Below are 21,492 nucleotides of genomic sequence, written 5' to 3' on the forward strand. Positions count from 1 at the left end.
CGATAGCGGAACTATGTGATTGTACACCACAACCAGATCCAGAGACTGTGGATTTAATTGATTTTACATCTGAGGATGTTGGTCCGGGAGGGCTTGCAATTGGCTTCCCTTCCCAGCAAAAGGAAGAAGGTTTTGTGGGTGTAGTAGCTGGCACTGCGGTCTCCACAAGCACCCACCCAGCAGAAGAGCTGCCATCGGGGCAGAGTGCCGCTGGCATCTGCCTGCTCCTTTCCCTGTTTCCCGAGCCTGACCACAGCAACCTTGTAGGGTCCAGTCAGGCAGCCCCAGAGACTGTGGTAGTTGATGGGGCTGCGGTTTCCACACCTGGGTCCCCGGAATGTTTGGCAGTTGGCCCAGATCCCCGCTCCCCAGCAGAAGCGCTGGCAACAGGGCAGAGTGCTGCTGTTCTCTGCCCACCCCTCCCCCTTGTTCCTGAGTCTGACCATGACGCTCCCGCAGTGCTCGCTCAGACCACCCCAGCCGAAATACTGGCAACAGGAGAGAGGCAGGACAGCCCCTCTCTACCAGCACTGGAGGTGCCCGCAAACCCTATAAAAGAGATTTCTCCAGGTCAGAGTGCAGCTGGCCTCTGCCCTCCCACATCAGACGTCCCTCCACTAGAGGATGGTACGAAACCAGCACTTGGGGACACGTATCCCATACAGGTGGATGAGACTGTGGTTGCCACCTGTGGTCCCCAGAATTGCTGGGCAGCTGGCTCGGATCCCCAACCCTTGATTGAAGGGGCCCCCGCCACCCTGTCATCTCCCCAGCGGCTGAGAAGACTCCAGAGAGAAGGTGCAGTTGGCAATTCTCTCCAGCGGCAGTTATATTTTTCGGGAGAGGCAGAGGGCAGGCGGGTGAGTACTGCTCTTTTGTTAAATTGTTTTGAGGAGTACCAATTTGTGGCTGGCAGTGATGGTCCAGATATACAGACTGACTTCAGAGTCAAACAGTGTGGGGTCTTATCAGACGTCAGTCTCCCCCAGAAAAAGGAGATATGTGATGGAGTGTGTGACGGAACTGTCCATCACTGGGGCCCCTGGAGAGGACTGAAAGCAAGCCTGCTACCCGCAGATTATGGACCCTGTCTCCCTGCCTTTTGCCAGCCCCCTGCATCCACAACTCCAGGAGCGACGGAGCTGTGCTGTCGGACTGAGCTGGATGCAGACCCGGTTTGGGTCTGGCCCCAGTTCAGTCTTATTTTTAAAAGGGGAGATATGTGACAGAATGACCTGTCATACAGGGGCCCAAGGTACTCAGAGATGGCTCCAGCCTGGCTGCCAAACAGGCAGGAACTCCATTGTTTAATTAATCCCATCAATAGGATTGCTGACTGGGGATTAAAGGTTGGGTTGTCTACATGTTTATCAATGTTAATTTATGTTAATGAAGTTGTGTGGCTATATCAGTCTATGTTTTACATCAATAAACGGTTCATTCCTGCTGTACTCAATTCAAGGTAGTTGTGTCTACTTATTGGGTACACATAGCAGGGTTCCAAGGTGCGCATGCTGGCTGGTGCTGGAAGTGATTCCGGGGACAACAGGAGGATACGTCTGGGTGATCTCTGGGAGTTACTACAGCTCTCTGGGTGAACCCGTTACATAGAGTATAACTGTTATCATTATATACTGAGGCAAACAATGACGGTGGTACAGCATAACTGTTATCGTTATATACTGAGGCACACACTGACAGTGGAACAGCATAACACCTATCACTATATACTGAGGCTAACATTGACGGGGGTACAGCATAACTGTTATCGTTATATACTGAGGCACGCACTGACTATCGCTATACATTGAGCCAGACATTGACAATAATGCAGCATAACCCTATACTAAGCCAAACACTGATGTGGTGTAGGCCTACCACTTCAGTGCACCGAAATGAAAATTCTGGACCGAAACCAAAAATTCAGCATTTACTTGTCCGAAACCGAAAATAACCACTCCAGCCTTAAAAAACAACAACAAAAAAGCATACTTTTATTTAAAGTAACACACCAAAATTAGACAAAACATCAACAACAATATTTTAATATATATATATATATATATATATATATATATAAAATTAACAGCAATCACAATTATATTATGCCCAGGCATACCCAGATTCCAGCATGTACTGGCTGACTTAGCATTATAGGAGTGTGATTGCTAACAGCAATCACACTCCTATCATGCCCAGGTTCTAGCATGTACTGGTAGCTTGGGCATGATCGGAGTGTGATTGCTGTGTTTGGTGTGTTGCTTACTTTTAATAAAAATGTGTGTGGTTAACACACCAAAATTGGACAAAAAAAATTAACAATATTATATATATATATATATATATATATATATATATATATATATATATATAATTGCTAACAGCAATCCCACTCCAGGTTCCAGCATGTCCTGGCTGCCTGGGCATGATAGGAATGTGATTTCAGCCTCCCTTTGCCATGCAACCCCCCCTACACTCATTCACAAACATTTATTCCCCCCAGCCACACCCCTCTGTTAATATTGATTTTGTATTGCCAAAATCCAGCCACCCCCTCCCTTGAATATGGGTCCCCTCAAAAAATTTTTGGTAATACTTACATTTTGTTTTTTTTTCTTTTTTCCTGCTTTCCTCTGACGTGAAGACCCTCTCCTTGTCAAGAGAAACTGCTCTGTGAGCCCACCCTCTCGAACATCACGTCTTTAAAGCGGCAGCCCGGCAACAAAGTTCAAAGCAGCCGTCGTGCGGCTGTAAGACCGCATCCGCTGGCCACCTAATGAAGTTAAAGAGGCCAGCGGAGGCGGTCTTACAGCCGCACGACGGCTGCTTTGAACTTCGCGACCACGCATAGGCCCAGTTAGTCCTTTTAGGTAGGGGCCTGGAGCTGCAGCTCTATCAGCCCCTACGTTAATCCGGCCCTGTCCATATTAATTTCTCAATGTAGAAGCAGTGTAGGTGAACATTCCCCTATAACACACACGTTTTGTCTTTGCTACAGGTTATAAGAAAAGGTGAAGTAAGCTGCTGCTGGATTTGCACACCATGTAAAGAAAATGAGTATGTTCAGGATGAGTTTACCTGCAAAGCCTGTGAACTAGGCTGGTGGCCTAATCCTGGATTGACAGGTAGGGACTGTTGATGTCTCATTGAAGTAAAGGTTAAAGCTAAATATGAGGCTTTTGTCTCTGTCCTTACAAAATAAATAAATATGAAACACAAGAAGCTTCTGAGCAAAATCTAAAAATCACCAGTTGATTCTATAATGGCTGGGATTGATTTCTGAGCATAAGAATATGGCTGGTTAACAGCTCTGTATATTTTAGAGAAACCACTGTTATGTTTCCCGTCGGGACAACATAAACACCATAAGGTGATATTGTGAAACAGATGGCGGTTACCTTCAACAAACCATTTGCTTAAGAAGTGCATTTGAATTGTAGAATAAAAATGTAAGTGCAGTTTTCTATCTGTTGTGGTAACTCCACACTTCCTAAATGTAGACATGATTGACAATCCATTTCAAAATGCACATTGTTTGAGCTTACAGTGCATATTGAAATCCAAACATGAATGGATGTCACGTTTTCTACAATTAACAGTCCTCACCTCTGTACAACTTTTATAATCTGATTAAGTGTGTCACTCGACAATTAAGCATTCCCTGAAGTAGTATGAACAGGGCAGAATTAAAAAAAGAAATCATTATTTCTGGGTTTGCATATTCAGTACTAGTCTAATATTGCATTTAGTTCTAAATTATTAAATTCATTAACACAGTAGATTAAAGGTGATGTTGCACCTACTATGCTGTGTTGTAAACATAACATTAGGAACATCATCCCTAATAATGCCCATGAATAGTAATTCAGTCATGTCAGATTTTCACTTATTCATATTAATTTGAAGCCTACAGTTAAGTGACAGAAGAAATGGGGATTAATAGATGTGCTTTGTTTCCATGACAGAAATAATGATACAGATCTGCTAAATTTGCAGTTAGTGTTTTGTCCAAGATGAACAGCACACTTTAAAGATCTAAGAATGTTAGTGAATGCTTATTTTGACATGTGCAAGGTCACACTAATACAGAAAATACAGCGTATACGTCAGACTCTGAATATGTAATAATGTGAGAAAGATCTTAGGCACCTTAGAATATGAGATCTGCACAATAGCATTTCTCTACATATAAAATGCATGTCAGTGTGGGAATTGCCAGGAGTTAAATAGGGCCAAGGTCCATTCATGGTGTACTTGGTGTAGTACGACTGGACACCAATCAGTATTTCAGTCGGGACCACGGAGTCTAGTAGTCAGTCAAGTTAAGAGTACTATCACTCACAAAAAACTCATAGATTCACTAATACGTGAGCTGTCTGCAAGGCCATGTGTATTTTGCAAGTTTCAGACAAGAGGATGCAGGTTAACTTGCATGTCCTCCCCTGGAAAGCGCAATATGTTTTACCCCCCCAATACATTATGAGAAAATAAACAGGGTCACCAGGAACCATATTTACCAAGACGGGGTCAATGATTTTCCCCATTCCCCTACATCTGCACGATGGGGCAAGGGTAGTTAATAAAACAAACCCTGATGTGGTAAATTGACCTGTATACCCTCCTATAGAAAGCATGGATCTCAAGCTGTGCCTTCCCTTCACCCCCATTCCATACCCAGTAAAATCAGGTGTTAAAATAAAAAGAATTCCTAATTTTAAAGTTGCAGACAACTTACAGGTTAATGAATTTGCAAGTTTTCTGCTTTTTTTTAAACACGCATACACTTGCATCTCCTTCATGCCTGTGCTTGGTGGCCAGTCCTGTTCAGAGACCAAGGTTGCTTGGAAAAGTGTTGTTAACAGTTGGGGCACAGTGGTGAAAAAGAGAAAATATTCTCAAAAAAGCTAAAACAGGCATATAATGTACGCTAGTAGAAATGTCTTACAATGTTGTAGAAACCAAAAGTAGGTCATTTTATATATCTTACATATTGTTCACATTACACTCATTACATAAAGTCATATCTTCTGTTTCCCGTAGGCTGCGAGCCCATAGTTGTCAAATATCTGCAATGGAGTGACATAGAATCCATGATTGCGGTGGCCTTTTCATGCGTGGGAATCCTCGTTACAATGTTTGTCACCTTAATCTTCATCCTTTACAGGGACACACCTGTGGTTAAATCTTCAAGTCGAGAGCTCTGTTTCATTATACTGGCTGGTATTTTTCTTGGCTACATATGCCCATTCACGCTGATAGCCAGACCAACCACCACCTCATGTTACCTGCAACGTTTGTTGGTAGGCCTTTCCTCAGCCATGTGTTATTCTGCTTTGGTGACCAAAACTAATCGTATTGCTCGTATACTAGCTGGAAGCAAAAAGAAGATCTGCACACGCAAGCCCCGTTTTATGAGTGCCTGCGCACAGGTTATAATTGCTTCAGTATTGATTAGCATGCAGCTTACACTGGTAGTTACCCTAATAATAATGGAGCCTCCTATGCCTGTACTATCCTACCCAAGCATTAAGGAAGTGTACTTGATTTGTAATACTAGCAATCTAGGTGTCGTGGCCCCTGTAGGCTACAATGGACTTCTCATCATGAGCTGTACCTATTATGCCTTCAAGACTCGTAATGTTCCAGCTAATTTTAATGAGGCTAAATACATTGCATTCACCATGTACACCACTTGCATCATCTGGCTGGCATTTGTCCCCATTTACTTTGGAAGCAACTACAAAATTATCACTACGTCTTTTGCAGTCAGCCTTAGTGTAACAGTAGCCTTGGGCTGTATGTTCACTCCCAAGATGTATATAATTATTGCCAAACCCGAAAGGAACGTTCGCAGTGCTTTCACTACTTCTGATGTTGTGCGGATGCACGTTGGGGATGGAAAAACACCCTGCAGGTCAAACACTTTCCTGAGTATTTTTAGAAGAAAGAAACCCATTGCTGGAAAAACAAAGTGAGTACATAATTTTTAGACCTTTTTGAAATTGTGTCCACTATGGGATTATGGCAAGCAATTCCAGTCAATATGCTTTGTCTACTATGGTATTATGGCAAGCTAGTCCAGTAAATATTTTAGTAAAAACAAGTTACAGAGGATGTATGTGAATTAAAATCTGGTGTGTAGTATCTGTGTGATTTTATTCACTGATGATTCACCTGAATTCATTTACCAGTTAATGGGTTTTCCTCACGCTCTTGTTTTGTTTGTATTTCCACTCCTTTTGTCTTGTCTCCCTTACCTCCTTTTTCTTCCATTTCTCCCCTTCCTCTATCATTTTTCTGCTCTCCCCTTCCCAGTGTAAAAAAAATCTTTGACATTCATTAACTTTTTAAATTTAATTTTAAATTTAATTTTATACCCAGTACTACCATACATCTCAGTGAGCTCCTTAATGGTGCCTCTATGGTTTGTTGCCACTGTATATCACATCACGGAACAGGCAGATCATGTCCTTTGTTACAGTATGGACCCTGGCATCAAAGTAGAGTTGCCTCTCACCTCAGAATAAAGAGGTGAATCACAGGGCACATAGTTATGTCCTGGCAAATACTGGGCTAGTTGCAATGTCAATCCACATTCCTCAGGTGGGGTAACTAGAAATCCTTTGGACAACTGAAAATGACTTAATGATGTCCTTAGCAGGGCCATGGAGTGACCGTGACAGCAGTGAGCATATGGAAGGACGACATTCAGTATGAGTGGGGAAGATAGTTGATATGCCACACATACTTCAGACAGTTAATGGATTTTCCTTACTCTCTTTATACTCTTACCTTGTTTTATTTGTATTTCCGCTCCTTTTGCCTTTCTCTTCTCTCTTTCTTTTCTTCTTTTCTCCTTTCTCTATTTTCTCTGTTTGGTCTCTCTCATCTCCTTTGTCTTTCATTTCTACCCCTCCTTTATCATTTCTCTACTTTCTGTTTTCTGTTTATGTCTTCTTCTTTCTATCCTTTTTATTTTCCCTATTTTCCTATTTTCTTTCTTTTCTCTCCTTTCTTCCTCCTCCTTTGTCTTTTCTATCTTGCTTCTCCTTTCTCTCAACTAAGCATTTTAACTGTCGCTTGAGACACTATGACCTAACCACCCCTTCACATCCGACAGACACAACCTCTCATGGACTGTCCAGGAAGTGGTTTGGCAAAAGGTGGCAACTCTACATCCAAGGGAGATACTAATACCTCCATTAGTCAACCAAGATATGGGACTACAATTTGTAGTCTCTACTACATCACTCAACAACCACACTCAACCCAACAACTACACTACTGTTATTTGAAGACATTAAATTGCTACATATATCCCTCTGTATGAATAAGTCATGGTTTATAAAGCTAGCTTTGCCATAAAGTTGTAAACGTATTTGATTTTTTTGGTATAATTCACCAAACCTACATTATATTGACTGGTGTTGGAAATGACAAACCATAGAATTGAATGCTTAATGATATAATGTTTAATTACATTCTGGCTTAATACTAGAGATCTTGTCTGAGAGTTCAAGTTGTGTATACCAAGTATCATGTCCCTGTCTGGTGCATGTAAATGTCTATATGAGGTAGAAATGAGAACTTATTTCTCAGGCTCAATGATTAGTCATGTGTTTCGTTGGTATCATTAGGTACTAAATTTCAGTTTCAGATCATGTTCTGCAGAAGACTTCTTATGACATGGAATTTCCAAAAGAGAACACGGATCTTATCAACAATGGACAGGATCAAAGAGGACCAATTTATTACTATGAATAAACAATGGATTGTTAACTTGTTTCCATGGATTTTGCATGATCACTAATTTACTGTTTGACCTAATGAACAAAAATCACAACTGGATGAGTAGATTTCCACTGAAAGTAGTATAACCTGAATTATTCGAAGATGTTTAGGATGTGCAAAAAAATATTATAAATAATGAGTTAATAAGTAAAAAGTGATTCAAAAAGGGCAAATGGACCATATGATTATATCCTGTTGTCTTGTTATATCTATCCATGCTATGCTTTTTAGTTTACATGTACCACTAGAAAAGGTGTTTGGAACACTAATTGGTTAAAGTGGACCTGTTTGTAACCTTTTATGGTGCAAAAAAACAAGGGGTAGCTTAGATAAATACCCACACCATTCAGAACTGGTGGAATTAAATACTTCTCAACTATTGCCATATATGTACTAAAAATAAATTTACAAAAATGGGCACATTTGCATTTATTTATTGATTTTCATAGGTAAGATGATTAATGATAATATATAGCCAGTAGAGAAGATATGGATTAAAAAAAGACATTAAAAGGAACAATATGCATGGACACATTTCACATTTGTAATATCCAAAGAATTACAAATTAGCCAATTTTAGCCATTTTCCTCCCTGATGAAAATGTATAATCTGTCAACAATTTTATAAGGCTCTTTATAATGAGCTACAACATTCATTGCTCAAGTAGGATTGATGGGGGATAGATTGGTAATTGAAGGACAGAGATGGTCCTAGTTAATGAAGTGCAGATATACAAAGAATGGGCCACTGATTGCAGAGCTGTATGCTTATTAGTGACATCATAAATAATCCTAAAGGAACAATGTACAAATCCAAGTCATACAAGTATTTCAAAAGAAAAACTGAATATTTTTTCTTCCGGAGCAAGAAATGTCTTTGCATAGGGTTAGGACAGCTGTGCATAGGGGCTATCCCCAGGCAGCCTTTGATGGGTGAGACGTGGACATGGGAGTGGGTGGGTCAGAAGCAGATACCCAGAGACCCAGGGAAGCTGTACTTGTTGAAAGATAGATAGATAGACAGACAGATTGACAAATAAACACGTTGTGTTTGAAACTATCTAATACAACAAATGACAAAAAAATTACAATGTGTTCCTTTTCAATGATAAGGCTAGATGGGTCATCTGGATTGTATCTGTGTTATAATAAATGTGCATATTATTATTATTATTATTATGCTAATAGGAATAATGGATTATCATATGCATTGCATTGCTAAATAAACTGGCACAATCGATTATTTGAAAATGGCAATAGGACTTTTTCCTTGTGCTCTCTTTTTTGGATAAGAAACATATTTTACCTCTATTTTTTTTTAGCTGATTAGCTAATCATTCAGATTAATATACTTTGCAAAACATAATTTGAAATAGATTACACATATACATACGAGTCATCTAAAATAACATTTCATTATAGTTTAATTAGCATTGATTAAAATTATTGGTTTTATTAACTAGGGGAAAGTGGGCATTTTAGCAGAGGTTTTCCTGTGCTATAATTATTCCTTATTCAGAATCTGTCAGGCTCATTATATTGCAGCCCTTAACTGGATGTTGGAGTCCAGAGCGCAGGAGTGTAGGAACGCAGTGATTGAAACAAACTTCACAAAAGGACACAAGCAGAATGTTTGGTTATATGTTATATTACAAAAGCAAAGCAAGGCATCTCACCAGAAGCAGCAGAGTAGGAGGCATATCATGCATATGAGGGTAGAAAAGTCCAGGCAAGTATTCAAAAGGGTCTGGGACAGGTAGCAAGCAAAAAAAAGGGGAAATCCAGTAGGCAGTCCGGGTGAAAGCGGTAGTAGGCAGGTAGGCAGGTAGGCAGGTAGGCAGGTAGGCAGGTAGGCAGGTAGGCAGGTAGGCAGGTAGGCAGGTAGGTAGGTCCAACAGGCAGATCCAGCGTCTGGCATGAACTATGGCTCCAAAGAACTTAATGAATTCACACCTCTGTTACTAGGAGGCAGGGATATAAAGCCTGTTCATCAGATCAGGTGTGAGTCGTCTAGGCTTCAGGTGAGGGAGGCAGGGTAATGGTATAACAAAACACAGCTGACCATAAATACACAGCACATTAATTATATACATAGCAAGACATGCATACATGGTACAGGATGCCACAAAGGCAAGGCAACAAGGCAAAGAACACAGGGGATGGAGTGAGGAGCTGAGATGTATAAGGGAAAGAGGGCAAAGGTACATAAAATACAGACAGAAATAAACAGGACAGCAAGCTGTGGAGAGGAGTTTAACTCCAGGCAGAACACTTAAATGGGTGGCCACGCCTGGCAGTTTGCAGGGCTGGGGCTGAACCCTGACAGAATCCTAATGCTTCAGAATCTTAATGCTTCACTACTTATTCATTAGAACAAGGATGGGGCTTTAAAAAAGGGTATTAGCAGAAGTCATCAATAAATCTTACAAAATCCATGTAAAAACAATTAATGTGCATCAAAAATTTGTATTGAGAGAGGAAGTGTTTATGAGATGCAGTTAGGGTTGCCACAGCCGGTAATCAAGCCTTTGGAGCAATGCAAAGCCGGTAGCCGGAAGCAGGCAGAATATGCTAATGCATATGCGGAGCCATGCTTGGGCAGGTGTGCAAGGTGCAACATACCCAGGCGCTCTAAATAGCAGGAAGGCATCTGTGTCAGCTGAGTCTCCCTACCTTCTCCACCAACTGCTTCCGCATCTCTGTCTCCTTTCCTGCAGCTTCGCTTCTTCTCTTGCCTCTTCCTCTTCTGTCTTTTTTCTTCATCTGCTTCTCCCGGTATCAGCTCAGTTGACCAGGTTTCCAGAGCGTTTCCTCAAAAGGGCAGAACCTCTGTACACACCCTCTCCTTCAATTGGTGAAACGGGGAGAGGCTGTCCATGTGGCGCAAACCCTTATGTGGAAGCACTCTAGGAGGCCTTGTCAATTGAGCTGATAACACGGAGATGCGGATGAAGAAAGAAGACATAATAGACAGAAGAAAAAGAGGCAAGAGAAGAAGCGGAACGGTTGCAAAGGTGACAGGGAAGTGGTCAGTACACAAAGTATGGAAACATTGAGAGAAAGTGGAAGCGTGCTATTGTGCACAGGGGCACAGTCATGCCGGAACAGGAAGCAGCTTTTCCCAACCCAGTGCCACAAAATTGGAAGCATCCATTTGTTTAAAATGTCTTTGTATCATGTAGCATTAACATTACTCTTTACTGGAACTGAGGACCCTAACCCAAATCTAGAAAAACAACCCCAGACCATTATCCCTCCCCACCAAACATAGAGTAGGCACTATGCATTTCGGTAGGTAGTGTTCTCCTGGCATCCGTCAAATTCAGATTCAGCCAGTTTGTCTATGGAGGTTGCATATCTATGCACTTGATTGTCTACACCTGTTAGCAATGCATGTGGCTGAAACACTTAAATTCAATAATTAGGAGGGTTTTCCACATACTTTTAGTCATAAAGTATAAAGTAGTGAGTGTACTGTCTGTATAACAGTGTACATTTGCTGTCCCCTCAAAATAACCCAACACACAGCCATTAATGTCTAAAGAGTACACCCCTAAGTGGAAATGTCCAAATTGGGCCCAAAGTGTCAATATTTTGTGTGGCCACCATTATTTTCCAGCACTGCCTTAACCCTCTTGGGCATGGAGTTCACCAGAGCTTCACAGGTTGCCACTGGAGTCCTCTTCCACTCCTCCATGATGACATCACGGAGCTGGTGGATGTTAGAGATCTTGCGCTCCCACCTTCTGTTTGAGGATGTCCCACAGATGCTCACTAGAGTTTAGGTCTGGAGACATGCTTTGCCAGTTCATCACCTTTACCCTCAGCTTCTTTAGCAAGGCAAGGTGTGTTTGGGGTAGTTATCATGTTGGAAAACTGCCCTGCGGCCCAGTCTAAAAGGGAGGGGCTCATGCTCTGCTTCAGTATGTCACAGTACATGTTGGCATTCATGGTTCCCTCAATGAACTGTAGCTCCCCAGTGCCGGCAGCCCTCATGCAGGCCCAGACCATGACATTCCCACCACCATGCTTGACTGTAGGCAAGACACACTGGTCTTTGTACTCCTCACCTGGTTGCTGCCACACACGCTTGACACCATCTGAACGAAATAAGTTTATCTTGGTCTCATCGGACCACAGGACATGGTTCCAGTAATCCATGTCCTTAGTCTGCTTGTTTTCAGCAAACTGTTTGCGGGCTTTCTTGTGTATCATCTTTAGAAGAGGCTTCCTTCTGGGTAGACAGCCATGCAGACCAATTTGATGCAGTGTGCGGCGTATGGTCTGAGCACTCACAGGCTGACCCCCCACCCCTTCAGCCTCTGCAGCAGTGCTGGCAGCACTCATATGTCTATTTCCCAAAGACAACCTCTGGATATGACGCTGAGCACGTGCACTCAACTTCTTTGGTCGACCATGGCGAGGCCTGTTCTGAGTGGAACCCGTCCTGTGAAACCGCTGTATGGTCTTGCTCACCGTGCTGCAGCTCAGTTTCAGGCCATCTTTATATAGAGCAATAATTGTTTTTTTCAGATCCTAATTTCTTTGCCATGAGGTGCCATGTTGAACTTCCAGTGACCAGTATGAGAGAGTGTGAGAGCGATAACACCAAATTTAACACACCTGCTCCCCATTCACACCTGAGACCTTGTAACACTAACGAGTCACATGACACGTGGGAGGAAAAATGGCTAATTGGGCCCAATTTGGACATTTCCACTTAGGGGTGTACTCACTTTTGTTGCCAAGATTTAAACTTTTAATACACTGTTATACAGGATGTACACTCACTACTCTACATTATAGCAGAGTGTCATTTCTTCAGTGTTGTCCCATGAAAAGATATAATAAAATGTTTTCAAAAATTTGAGGTGTACTCACTTTTGTGAGATACTTTATGTATTCATATGGAGCCTCATTTTCACAATCCCAATCTCAGTTTACACCTCGCTATTCGCTGGACACGAATCTGGTATCCAGTTATTGCCTGATTTTCACTACGTAGATTGAAGGTTTTCTGGTCTCCAGTGCTTCTCTCTAGTATCTCAAATGTCTGGTTTCTCCATCCTTCTTGTTGCTAATTACTCAAGCAGCTCTCTCCCCTAAGTACTAGCTCCTTGACTCACACAGTAAATCCAATACTTAATGTCTGAAAAAAATTCAGTTCCATTATTATACTTAGATCCACAGGGCCACCAAGTGAGGCATATGTTTTGTGCTGTTATGTTAGGTAGTAGTTAATACCAAAAATAACAACAGAAGGTCCAGTATTTGCAAGAAATAAAATAAGGCTTGATATGTCTTAACATTTAAACATTTGTACATAGTGCTTAATACAATACATATATTTAAGTGGCCTGACGAGAATTGACAGACTATGACAAACCGATACATTAGGTGGAGAGAGCTTTAGATAAATATATTAGACAAACACCATAGTCTCTAATTATGATGCCTTGAGGTAAACATTAGAATAGTTTAGTTTTAATCACCCAGTCTGACTAATAAATTAAAATAATGAAAAATACTAAAAAAAAGAAAAGTCTATGTTGGAAAAGATTGCATTGAACAAGCAGGACGCAATTGGCATTGCGATAAAGAAACAACTCAATGTGGTGTTTGAGCAGGAATGGTTATGGCCGACAACAATGGCAGCTTCAGGTCTTCAGATCGATGATGTTAATTGAAGCAAAATAAAATAAAATATTTTTTTATTAATACTTACCTACATGCACTCTATTTTATGTTTAAATGAGAAAAACATACATTTGTCCATGGGACTTTGGCTTTGAATACTTCTTTATTTAATAGTGAATGAACATAAACGAAATGCACAATTAATTAAAGGCCGTGTTAAATGCTGTCTCTTAATAGTTAAATGTAGTTCCTTTAAAACCCAATATTACAATATTTGCAATATAGTATTAATATGTTTGTTGCTTTCATTCAGTTCTCTCGATAGATACATAGATAGATAGGTACTGTAGATATTCATTGAACATTACTGATAATGTTAATTGTGGGATTGAATGTATAAATGTTTGAATTTAGCTGCAGTAGCCTTTAAAGGCAAAAATATTCATGTTACCATGGAAGTTAAAGGCTTTGTTACACATAGTGAAACCGACTGAGCAGATGTCTGCAATAGTAATGTTAAATTATGGTGTTGAAGTCGGAAACGGATGCTGAATAGTGTTCCAGCTGCACTACCTCAGTATCACAGAAAAGTACTCAATCAGCTGAAAGAATTAATTACAGCTTGAGATATGTTGCCAAATTCATAGCATTCTTCAAAATTTGCTAAAATGTGATCGTTCTACTTGGAGTCCAAAAAAATGTTCACTGTACACATACAAATGCTAGCTAAAGTTTTAATCAAAATGTAAATTCTGTTTGAAACATCTTTATGGATTTGTCAAATATTATTAATCAACACTCATTCACTAAATAAATATTTGTAAATGTATTTCCAGTCACTGCAAGAACTTATTGATGTTAATTAAATTAGAAAGAAAAATCATTTTAACAAGACTGGAATTTGTTTGCCAGGGATAGGCATGGTTAGATATTAGTGCCAAATGTCATGACTCGGATTGCTGTGTTTCCAATTACTATAACTATTACTATTGTGAACAGATGTCCTGCTGTTATTACTGTTAAGTGGTGAAGTCCAATCAATAGGTGTCACTCATAAACCAAAACTTATAGGGGAGCTATATGTATAATGCTTTATATATATATACACATAGTAAATTAATTAAAAATATAGCCTTCACTAAGTTGGTTAAAAATGACCAGTGTACTCCCAACTATTTTAGATTTCAAGTATTGGCCACATTATGAATAAACAGAAACATAGAATTTGATACCAGATAACTAACACTCTGGCCCATCTAGTATACCTATTATTGCTCAAATAGACCCACGCTTTTAGTATGTAAGCGTGTGTTGGTGTGAGATTATGTGTGTCAGTGCGTATATTGCTTTCCAGGCCTGAAGGTGCCAGTCCTTCTCTGTGTACTGCTCCTGCCTGGTCTACTATTTTAGTTATCAGTCAAACAAAGATCTTAGTTAGTAAATCCATGCTGTTTTTGATCTTACGCTTCCACCAATTTTAAGACAGACATTATGTATAATAAATAAATAGATAAAAAAGTAATGCTTGCCTTTTTTTTTTTATTTGGTAGAATGTGCAGTCATCTTCTTGAGCTGTTCCTGAATATGAGAGACATTGATAACAAAAATTAAAAAAGCACACATAGATAATTATTTCTCCTTCTCTTCTGAAGTCAAAATCTATGGGCATTATGCAATTGTACATATTTTTGTCTATAACTTTTAACAGTGAGAAGCAGTAGAGAAGTGCTGACTGAGTGGCTCTGGAATACAAACTGATCTCAAATAAGCAACTGATGTCTACACATGTGCTGTATGATAAAGCAGCACATATTTGATACAGAATAACATTACATAAAATGAGTGTTCCTAAACTACTTATCAGCTGTTGCAGTGTGGCTTTTTTTACCGGAATTACTCTTGCCTTTGCCATTACCCCTCTGGCTGCTGGTTTGTCTAGTTTCCTTCCTCTGCTCTTTCTCTTCCATGATCCTGAAATTATATCTAGTATTCTAAAATAAGTATTATAATATATAGTATTATAAACAAATATTTTGTGTCAAATGTTTAGATTGTGTATATAGAGAAATAACCACTTGTTTGATGTTTGTATGTTCCTATTTTTCCTATATTTACATTTATTGATGTATTGCATTGTATTGGTTCTCACTCTCCTAATTAACTGAAGATGTAAAATGTTGCTGAAAATGTTCTGCGTGTGTAAAATCTAGATTTTCTTAAAATAACCAATTTTACAAAATGATTTGTATCTGTGTAGCTTACATTTGATGATTACAACTGTCCATTGTCAATTCCCACGTTGTCTATGTACAGACGTTATATGCTATTGGATTTAAGTATTTTTATGTCTTTTAGAGTAAATTGAAATCCTATTCTACCAACTATCAGGCATGCTTTATGTTATTATACTATATGCAATTTACTTCATTTTAAACTAAGTACATTGTTATTTACTCTGCATGCATTTACTGCATGTAGCCATTGTTAATGTGGGCAAAACTATGGATTGGCATGGATACCAAACGAATTGATCCATACATTGTATTGCTTTAGTATGCTAATTATTCATGTCAGTATTGTGCGAAACATCTATTTTCTTTTTTCATATGTAGTGGCACATACATACTTCTCAACCCTCATCATTAATACCTGGTATTAGACATATAGAAAAATAAATTGTTAAAACAAAACTCCTCGAAAGCCACTCAACCCAAAATCAAAAACAGTATATCAACAGTCCACAGAACAAAGTCCAGCAATAGTAGACACAAACTTTTTCTACCAAATGGAGCCCTTAGCAACAGACCCCATAGTAATTCAATGTGAAGAATCACGTTTCTGAATTGTTAAAACTCTTATTGCAATGGCTAAAGGTATACAACATTTTCCATTCAAGAAAACTTCTAAAATTACAATTTTATGGTTCATTTGTTCCACAGAATTACACGGTAAAGCAAAAGTGGAGTAAAATAATATCAACATGTTTTACAAATGTACATTATCTGTATGACAGTTAAGAGCAGCCGTCTTAAATCCTGTTCTTAATTAAAAAAAAAAAAAACTATAAATAAATATAGGAAATGATGCTTAAATATGCATTGGTAATATTTTTATACTCTTATACCAGGCCACAAAAAGATACTGCGGAAATGAAAGTTAAATGCTACCTTTTTACTGAGATAATAAAAGTAATGTAGTGACTAGACACTTGTTCTAGATCTTCTTTCTGGGTGTGCTGGCAGCCTCTAACTTAGAAAATATTCAAACAGGCGCAAATGAAGGACTGCTTGAAAATGAATGATCTTTCATCATTTGAAACTATATGGTAAAAATGATAAAATATCATTCCAAGGGTGTAGTAAACTCATTTAGAGAAAATCATCCTTGAACTTTACCTTTCCTTAGCACTTCACACTGGTCATGGAGTAGTAGTAGTGGTAATCAGTAGTAGCTTCTGTTACGCAACTAGCTTTGGTTCCCATTGCAAACAGCTCACTTACATGCGCTATTTTTATTTTTGATGCAAAATATGTGCATGCTGTTTATTCAAATGCATCCATCTTTATTTTATTCATAGTTCTAACGGAAAGTCTGTGTCATGGTCTGAACCAGGTGGAAGACAAGTACAGAAGGGACAACACATGTGGCACAGACTCTCCATGCATGTGAAGACCAAGGACACAGGGTCAAGCCAGACAGCAGTGATCAAGCCTCTAACCAAAGGCTACCAGAATAAGGGCATTACATTTTCAGATATAAGCAGTAACACTTTGTACAATGTGGAGGAAGAGGAAGAAAATGAGCCAATAAGGTTTGATCCACCAAGTAGCCCTGCCATGGTGATTCACAGGCGATTGAATGCAACTCCGCCGCCCTCTCAAGAGTTTGATGAAGTTTCAGCGTACTTGCCCGAACAAGTTTCTAAGAGTTTACCTTTGCAAAAGGCTCTCATGGATCAGCTTCATGGAGTGATCAATAAATTTTCCACGGGCATTACAGAATTTAACTCAACTACTCCAACGGCAGACTTAGAAAATATTGTTGGTTCTATATATCCATCTCAACATCTTCAGCAGCAGCAAGTGCTTCCACTTCAAATGCAAACCTTTAGTGAAGTAATGAACTCTGTGGAAGGGGTGGAAAGTGAAAAACTCAACCTCATCCAGGATTACATGTATGATAGCACAGAAACTGCTGATGAAGACCTTGTTCCAAGCAAACTTGTATTGGATGATTCTCCTGCTTTGACACCACCATCCCCATTCCGGGATTCCGTAGCTTCTGGCAGCTCTGTACCTAGTTCCCCTGTTTCAGAATCAGTGCTTTGCACACCCCCAAATGTGTCATATGCTTCAGTTATGTTGAGGGACTACAAACAAACATCATCTACTTTGTAGGCAAAAAAACCTGAAAATAAACCTTGTTTTTATGCAGCAACACAGGGCTTGCCTGGTGGTGGAAAATGAAAGGACTACATTTTATTGCATGTGTATTACAGAGAAAAGCAATTATTAAGTGTCCTATACTAAAACTGACTTTTAAGAGGGCTCCAAGTCTAAAATGTTTTGTTGTGTTACTTACTCACTGTATTAAGTCAAACAGATGCAGTATTAAAAAAAAGCACAATATTGTAACTTAAAAAAAGATCAAAAAGTGAAATTATTTATCAGTTTTACTGTTTGACAATTTACATAATGAATGATCACAATATGACCTTCTTATGGGATTTGTACAGTAAAACAATATTTTAGTGTACATAGACATTTAGAGTACGTAGATACAGTTGAAATCCAGTGGGTCATTCTTTAAAAGTACCAGGGTACGAAGGGTTTCGACAGACAAAAGGGTCATTTTTAGTCATTAGGAGAGTGATCTAGAGTATATTCATAGAATATTCTAATTTTACTAATTGTTGCCTTTTAATAAATAAGGAGGATTTAGATGTAATATAGTAAAGAAACGGGAGATTCTATTTTTCTCCATTTTTGTTGCAAAATGAGATTTCCCAACAAATGATTGGTTGGCTAGTTGATTGCAGAATTACACTTAATGATATTTTGGAGCAAAAAAGTGGAGAATTTATGTTTATATATCATTTTTTTCCCCTTCTGAATTGTACGTTTAGTCCAACACTGAAGCCTTTAAGAGAAACTTTCTTGATGCCAAGGTTATATCATGTGATTGAACAAATGTTGCCTATATACAGCAAAGGATCACCGGAGTTGCTTATAACATGGACTCTACTCTGTAGGTAGCAACGAGAGAGAGAGAGAGAGAGAGAGAGAGAGAAGAAACAGAGGAGTAGGTACTCACTGGAGACAGATGTATCACTCTCAATCATGAATGAGGAGAAAGTAGGACCTTCAGCCAGGATGATAGTCAAAGCAGTTCTTTTCTTGAAAGCAGAAATGAAGAAAAGAACTGCTTTGACTCCACTGTTTCCCCTGTCTCTCTCACTGAGAGCCTTTTTGTATTGAACAAATGTTGCACCTTGTTTAATACTGTATTATAATGCTAAAAAAATAACAGTGGAAATAAACACTGTACGTTACACACTAGTATTAATAATTATAGATAAAAAAGATGCCATCATCAGTTTGGCTATTCAGTGAGAGTTTATGTTTACAATGGAAATAATTGGGAAGTCCCCTATAATGTATTTAAAATCATTTTATTGACTTTTAGCAGGTGATCTCGTCAATCATTTATGCCACACAAGTTTTAAAATTGTATATTTTTCATCAGTTTTATGTGAACAAGCTAATTTCTTTGTTACTTTAAACATCTAAATCTAGTGTACTTTGCAGGAGAACCACGTTTTTTAGAACCCCATTATATGTAAATTTAAAAAACATGTTTTACATGAATATGTGATTTAGTGATATCAGAAATTATTTAAAGCAAGGTCATCATCTATACTATATCATAATGATTGTAATTAGTTTTGTATGCAGTAATAACTATTGAATCAATATTTTTCACCTGTCAATCAAAATCATTATGCCACAATTAATTCTCTTTATGATGATGCTACTTTAGTTATGACTTTAGCAGTTATTTTGGGGCAGGAAGCATATCTTAAAGTGTTTTATATATATATATATATATATATATATATATACATACACAAAGCAAAGATTTTGTGAATACACATACTACATTGTTTGAATTTACAAATCTAGGGAACATGGTTAAAATAATGTTTTGTTTTGTTTTTTATTGGTTGCTATGGTGATAAGATTTTTTTCCAAAATACCCCACTATATATTCTATATATTTTTATTCACTGTGGAAGGAACAAAGGGAAGATGTCACTGTTGTGTCGCTCTGTGTTTAAGTCAGAATTAAGTATTAAAGATATTTATTCATTTGCTTCATATCAGCTGTTATAAGCCTTTAAGGTAACATGGAGCACTTTATGTCTAAACATGGTTGCTTTGAGGAAGCAGCCCAAATTGGTTTTTGCGTAAGAAATATAAGGTTTGCAATAAATGTGAATTATATCAAAAACTGTATAACAAAATTGTACAAAACATACTGCACTTTCCAGTATTTATTAAAAACCTTAAAATGTGCTAACGGACAAAATTATTTATACCTATTTTAACTGTTTTGAATGAAAATATGTCTTGTGTAAAATTAAAACTCTGTGGCTTAATGTGAACCGATATACAGAACAACCAGACCATTTTACCTCAGTGTTGTCATATTATGCCCTATGGATTTTGTGTTGCATGTTTTTTTCCTTCAAATTATTTTGTTGGTTTTTTTTGTATGTTATGTCCTCTTTCAATTAATAACCATATCTGGGAACTGCCCAGTGTAGGCTACGCTGTACTCTTCCCCTTTTGGGGTGTGGCTTGGTAAAAAGGCAGGGCTAACTCCAGTCTTTATTGGATAGGGAGTGGGAGGGAAGTGGGTGTGGACTGGGCACAGCCAATCACTGCTCCCCTGCCCACTGAAAAAAGATGCTGACCCATGGAAACAGGGCTTCACCTGGAGACTCCGTGTCAATCCTGGAGAGTTCCCAGCTTTGGTAATAACCAAGTATAGTATTATATATAACCTGCCAAGGAAATTACATTTTTTCTGGTGGCATCAATGAAGTATTTTTATTGCATTGTAGTGATTGCTTGTAATTGTTGTGGGGCCACAATATTTTGTATTTCATATGAGCAAATGAAATAAGTAAAAAACAGAACTCCATAAATAGTATTACAGCAACTTAACAAATATGAAAGCTGTCATAATTCATTATGTCTATGAATGTACAACAATCACATCCATCACAGAATAAAAAAATTAAAATCTTTTATATCTTGGGCTCATTTGTTATAGTAATTTTTTTTTGTTGTTGTAAATATCCCACTGGTTTTGCTTGTCTAAATACGGTCATCCACTTTGCTTAATAATAGCTTTAAATTGGATTTGTCTCTTTTCCCTTAATATGGATACAGAATATCTTGAGAGCAGTCATCTTAACTTAGGATTTATACGATTCCTTTTTATTACGTTATACACTGTATGGACAATCAGGACATAATTTAGGTGCTTCAATCAGACCCACTGCCACAGGTATAGAAATCAAGCCACACAGTCGGGTCGTTTTGCAATAAGTAAGTCAGTCAGTTTGTGAAATTTCATCCTAGCTAGTTATTGCACAGTTAACTGTAAGTGGTATTATTGGAATGTAGAAGTGTTTAGGAACAGCAGCAACTCTGCTATGAAGCAGAAGACCACAAAGTCACACATCGGGATCGCCGAGTGCTGAGGTACACGGTGCATAAAAGTCACCAACTCTCTTCTGATTCCATAGCTGAAGAGTTCCACACTTCCTCTGACATTAATATCAGCAATCAAAAAATGTGATGTGGAAGCTTCATGGAATGGGTTTCCACTACGGAGCAGCTGCATGCAAACCTCATATCACAAAGTACAATGCCAAGCGTCGGATTGAGTGGTGTCACGCACGCTGCCATTGGAGTCTGGAGCAATGGAAAAGTGTTCTGTGTAGAGAAGAATCACACTTCTCTGTTGGCAATCTGTTGGGCGAGCATGGGGTTC

The 21,492-nt window shown here is 38.7% G+C and overlaps 1 protein-coding gene across 1 annotated transcript in view; it reads left to right on the top strand.

The window, feature by feature from the left end:
* The window catches only part of GRM1 (glutamate metabotropic receptor 1), a 104,712-nt gene extending 86,631 nt beyond the window's left edge, over positions 1-18,081 (top strand). The window contains exons 6-8 of the mRNA XM_053461062.1: positions 2,999-3,125; positions 5,041-5,971; positions 17,006-18,081. Coding sequence (XP_053317037.1) covers positions 2,999-3,125; positions 5,041-5,971; positions 17,006-17,825 — 1,878 coding nt within the window. The 3' untranslated portion in view covers positions 17,826-18,081. The remainder of the gene's footprint in view (positions 1-2,998; positions 3,126-5,040; positions 5,972-17,005) is intronic.
* The last annotated feature ends 3,411 nt before the right edge of the window (positions 18,082-21,492 follow it).

Source organism: Spea bombifrons, chromosome 3 (assembly GCF_027358695.1).
Source record: "Spea bombifrons isolate aSpeBom1 chromosome 3, aSpeBom1.2.pri, whole genome shotgun sequence".
NCBI classification, from domain to species: Eukaryota; Metazoa; Chordata; class Amphibia; order Anura; family Pelobatidae; genus Spea; species Spea bombifrons.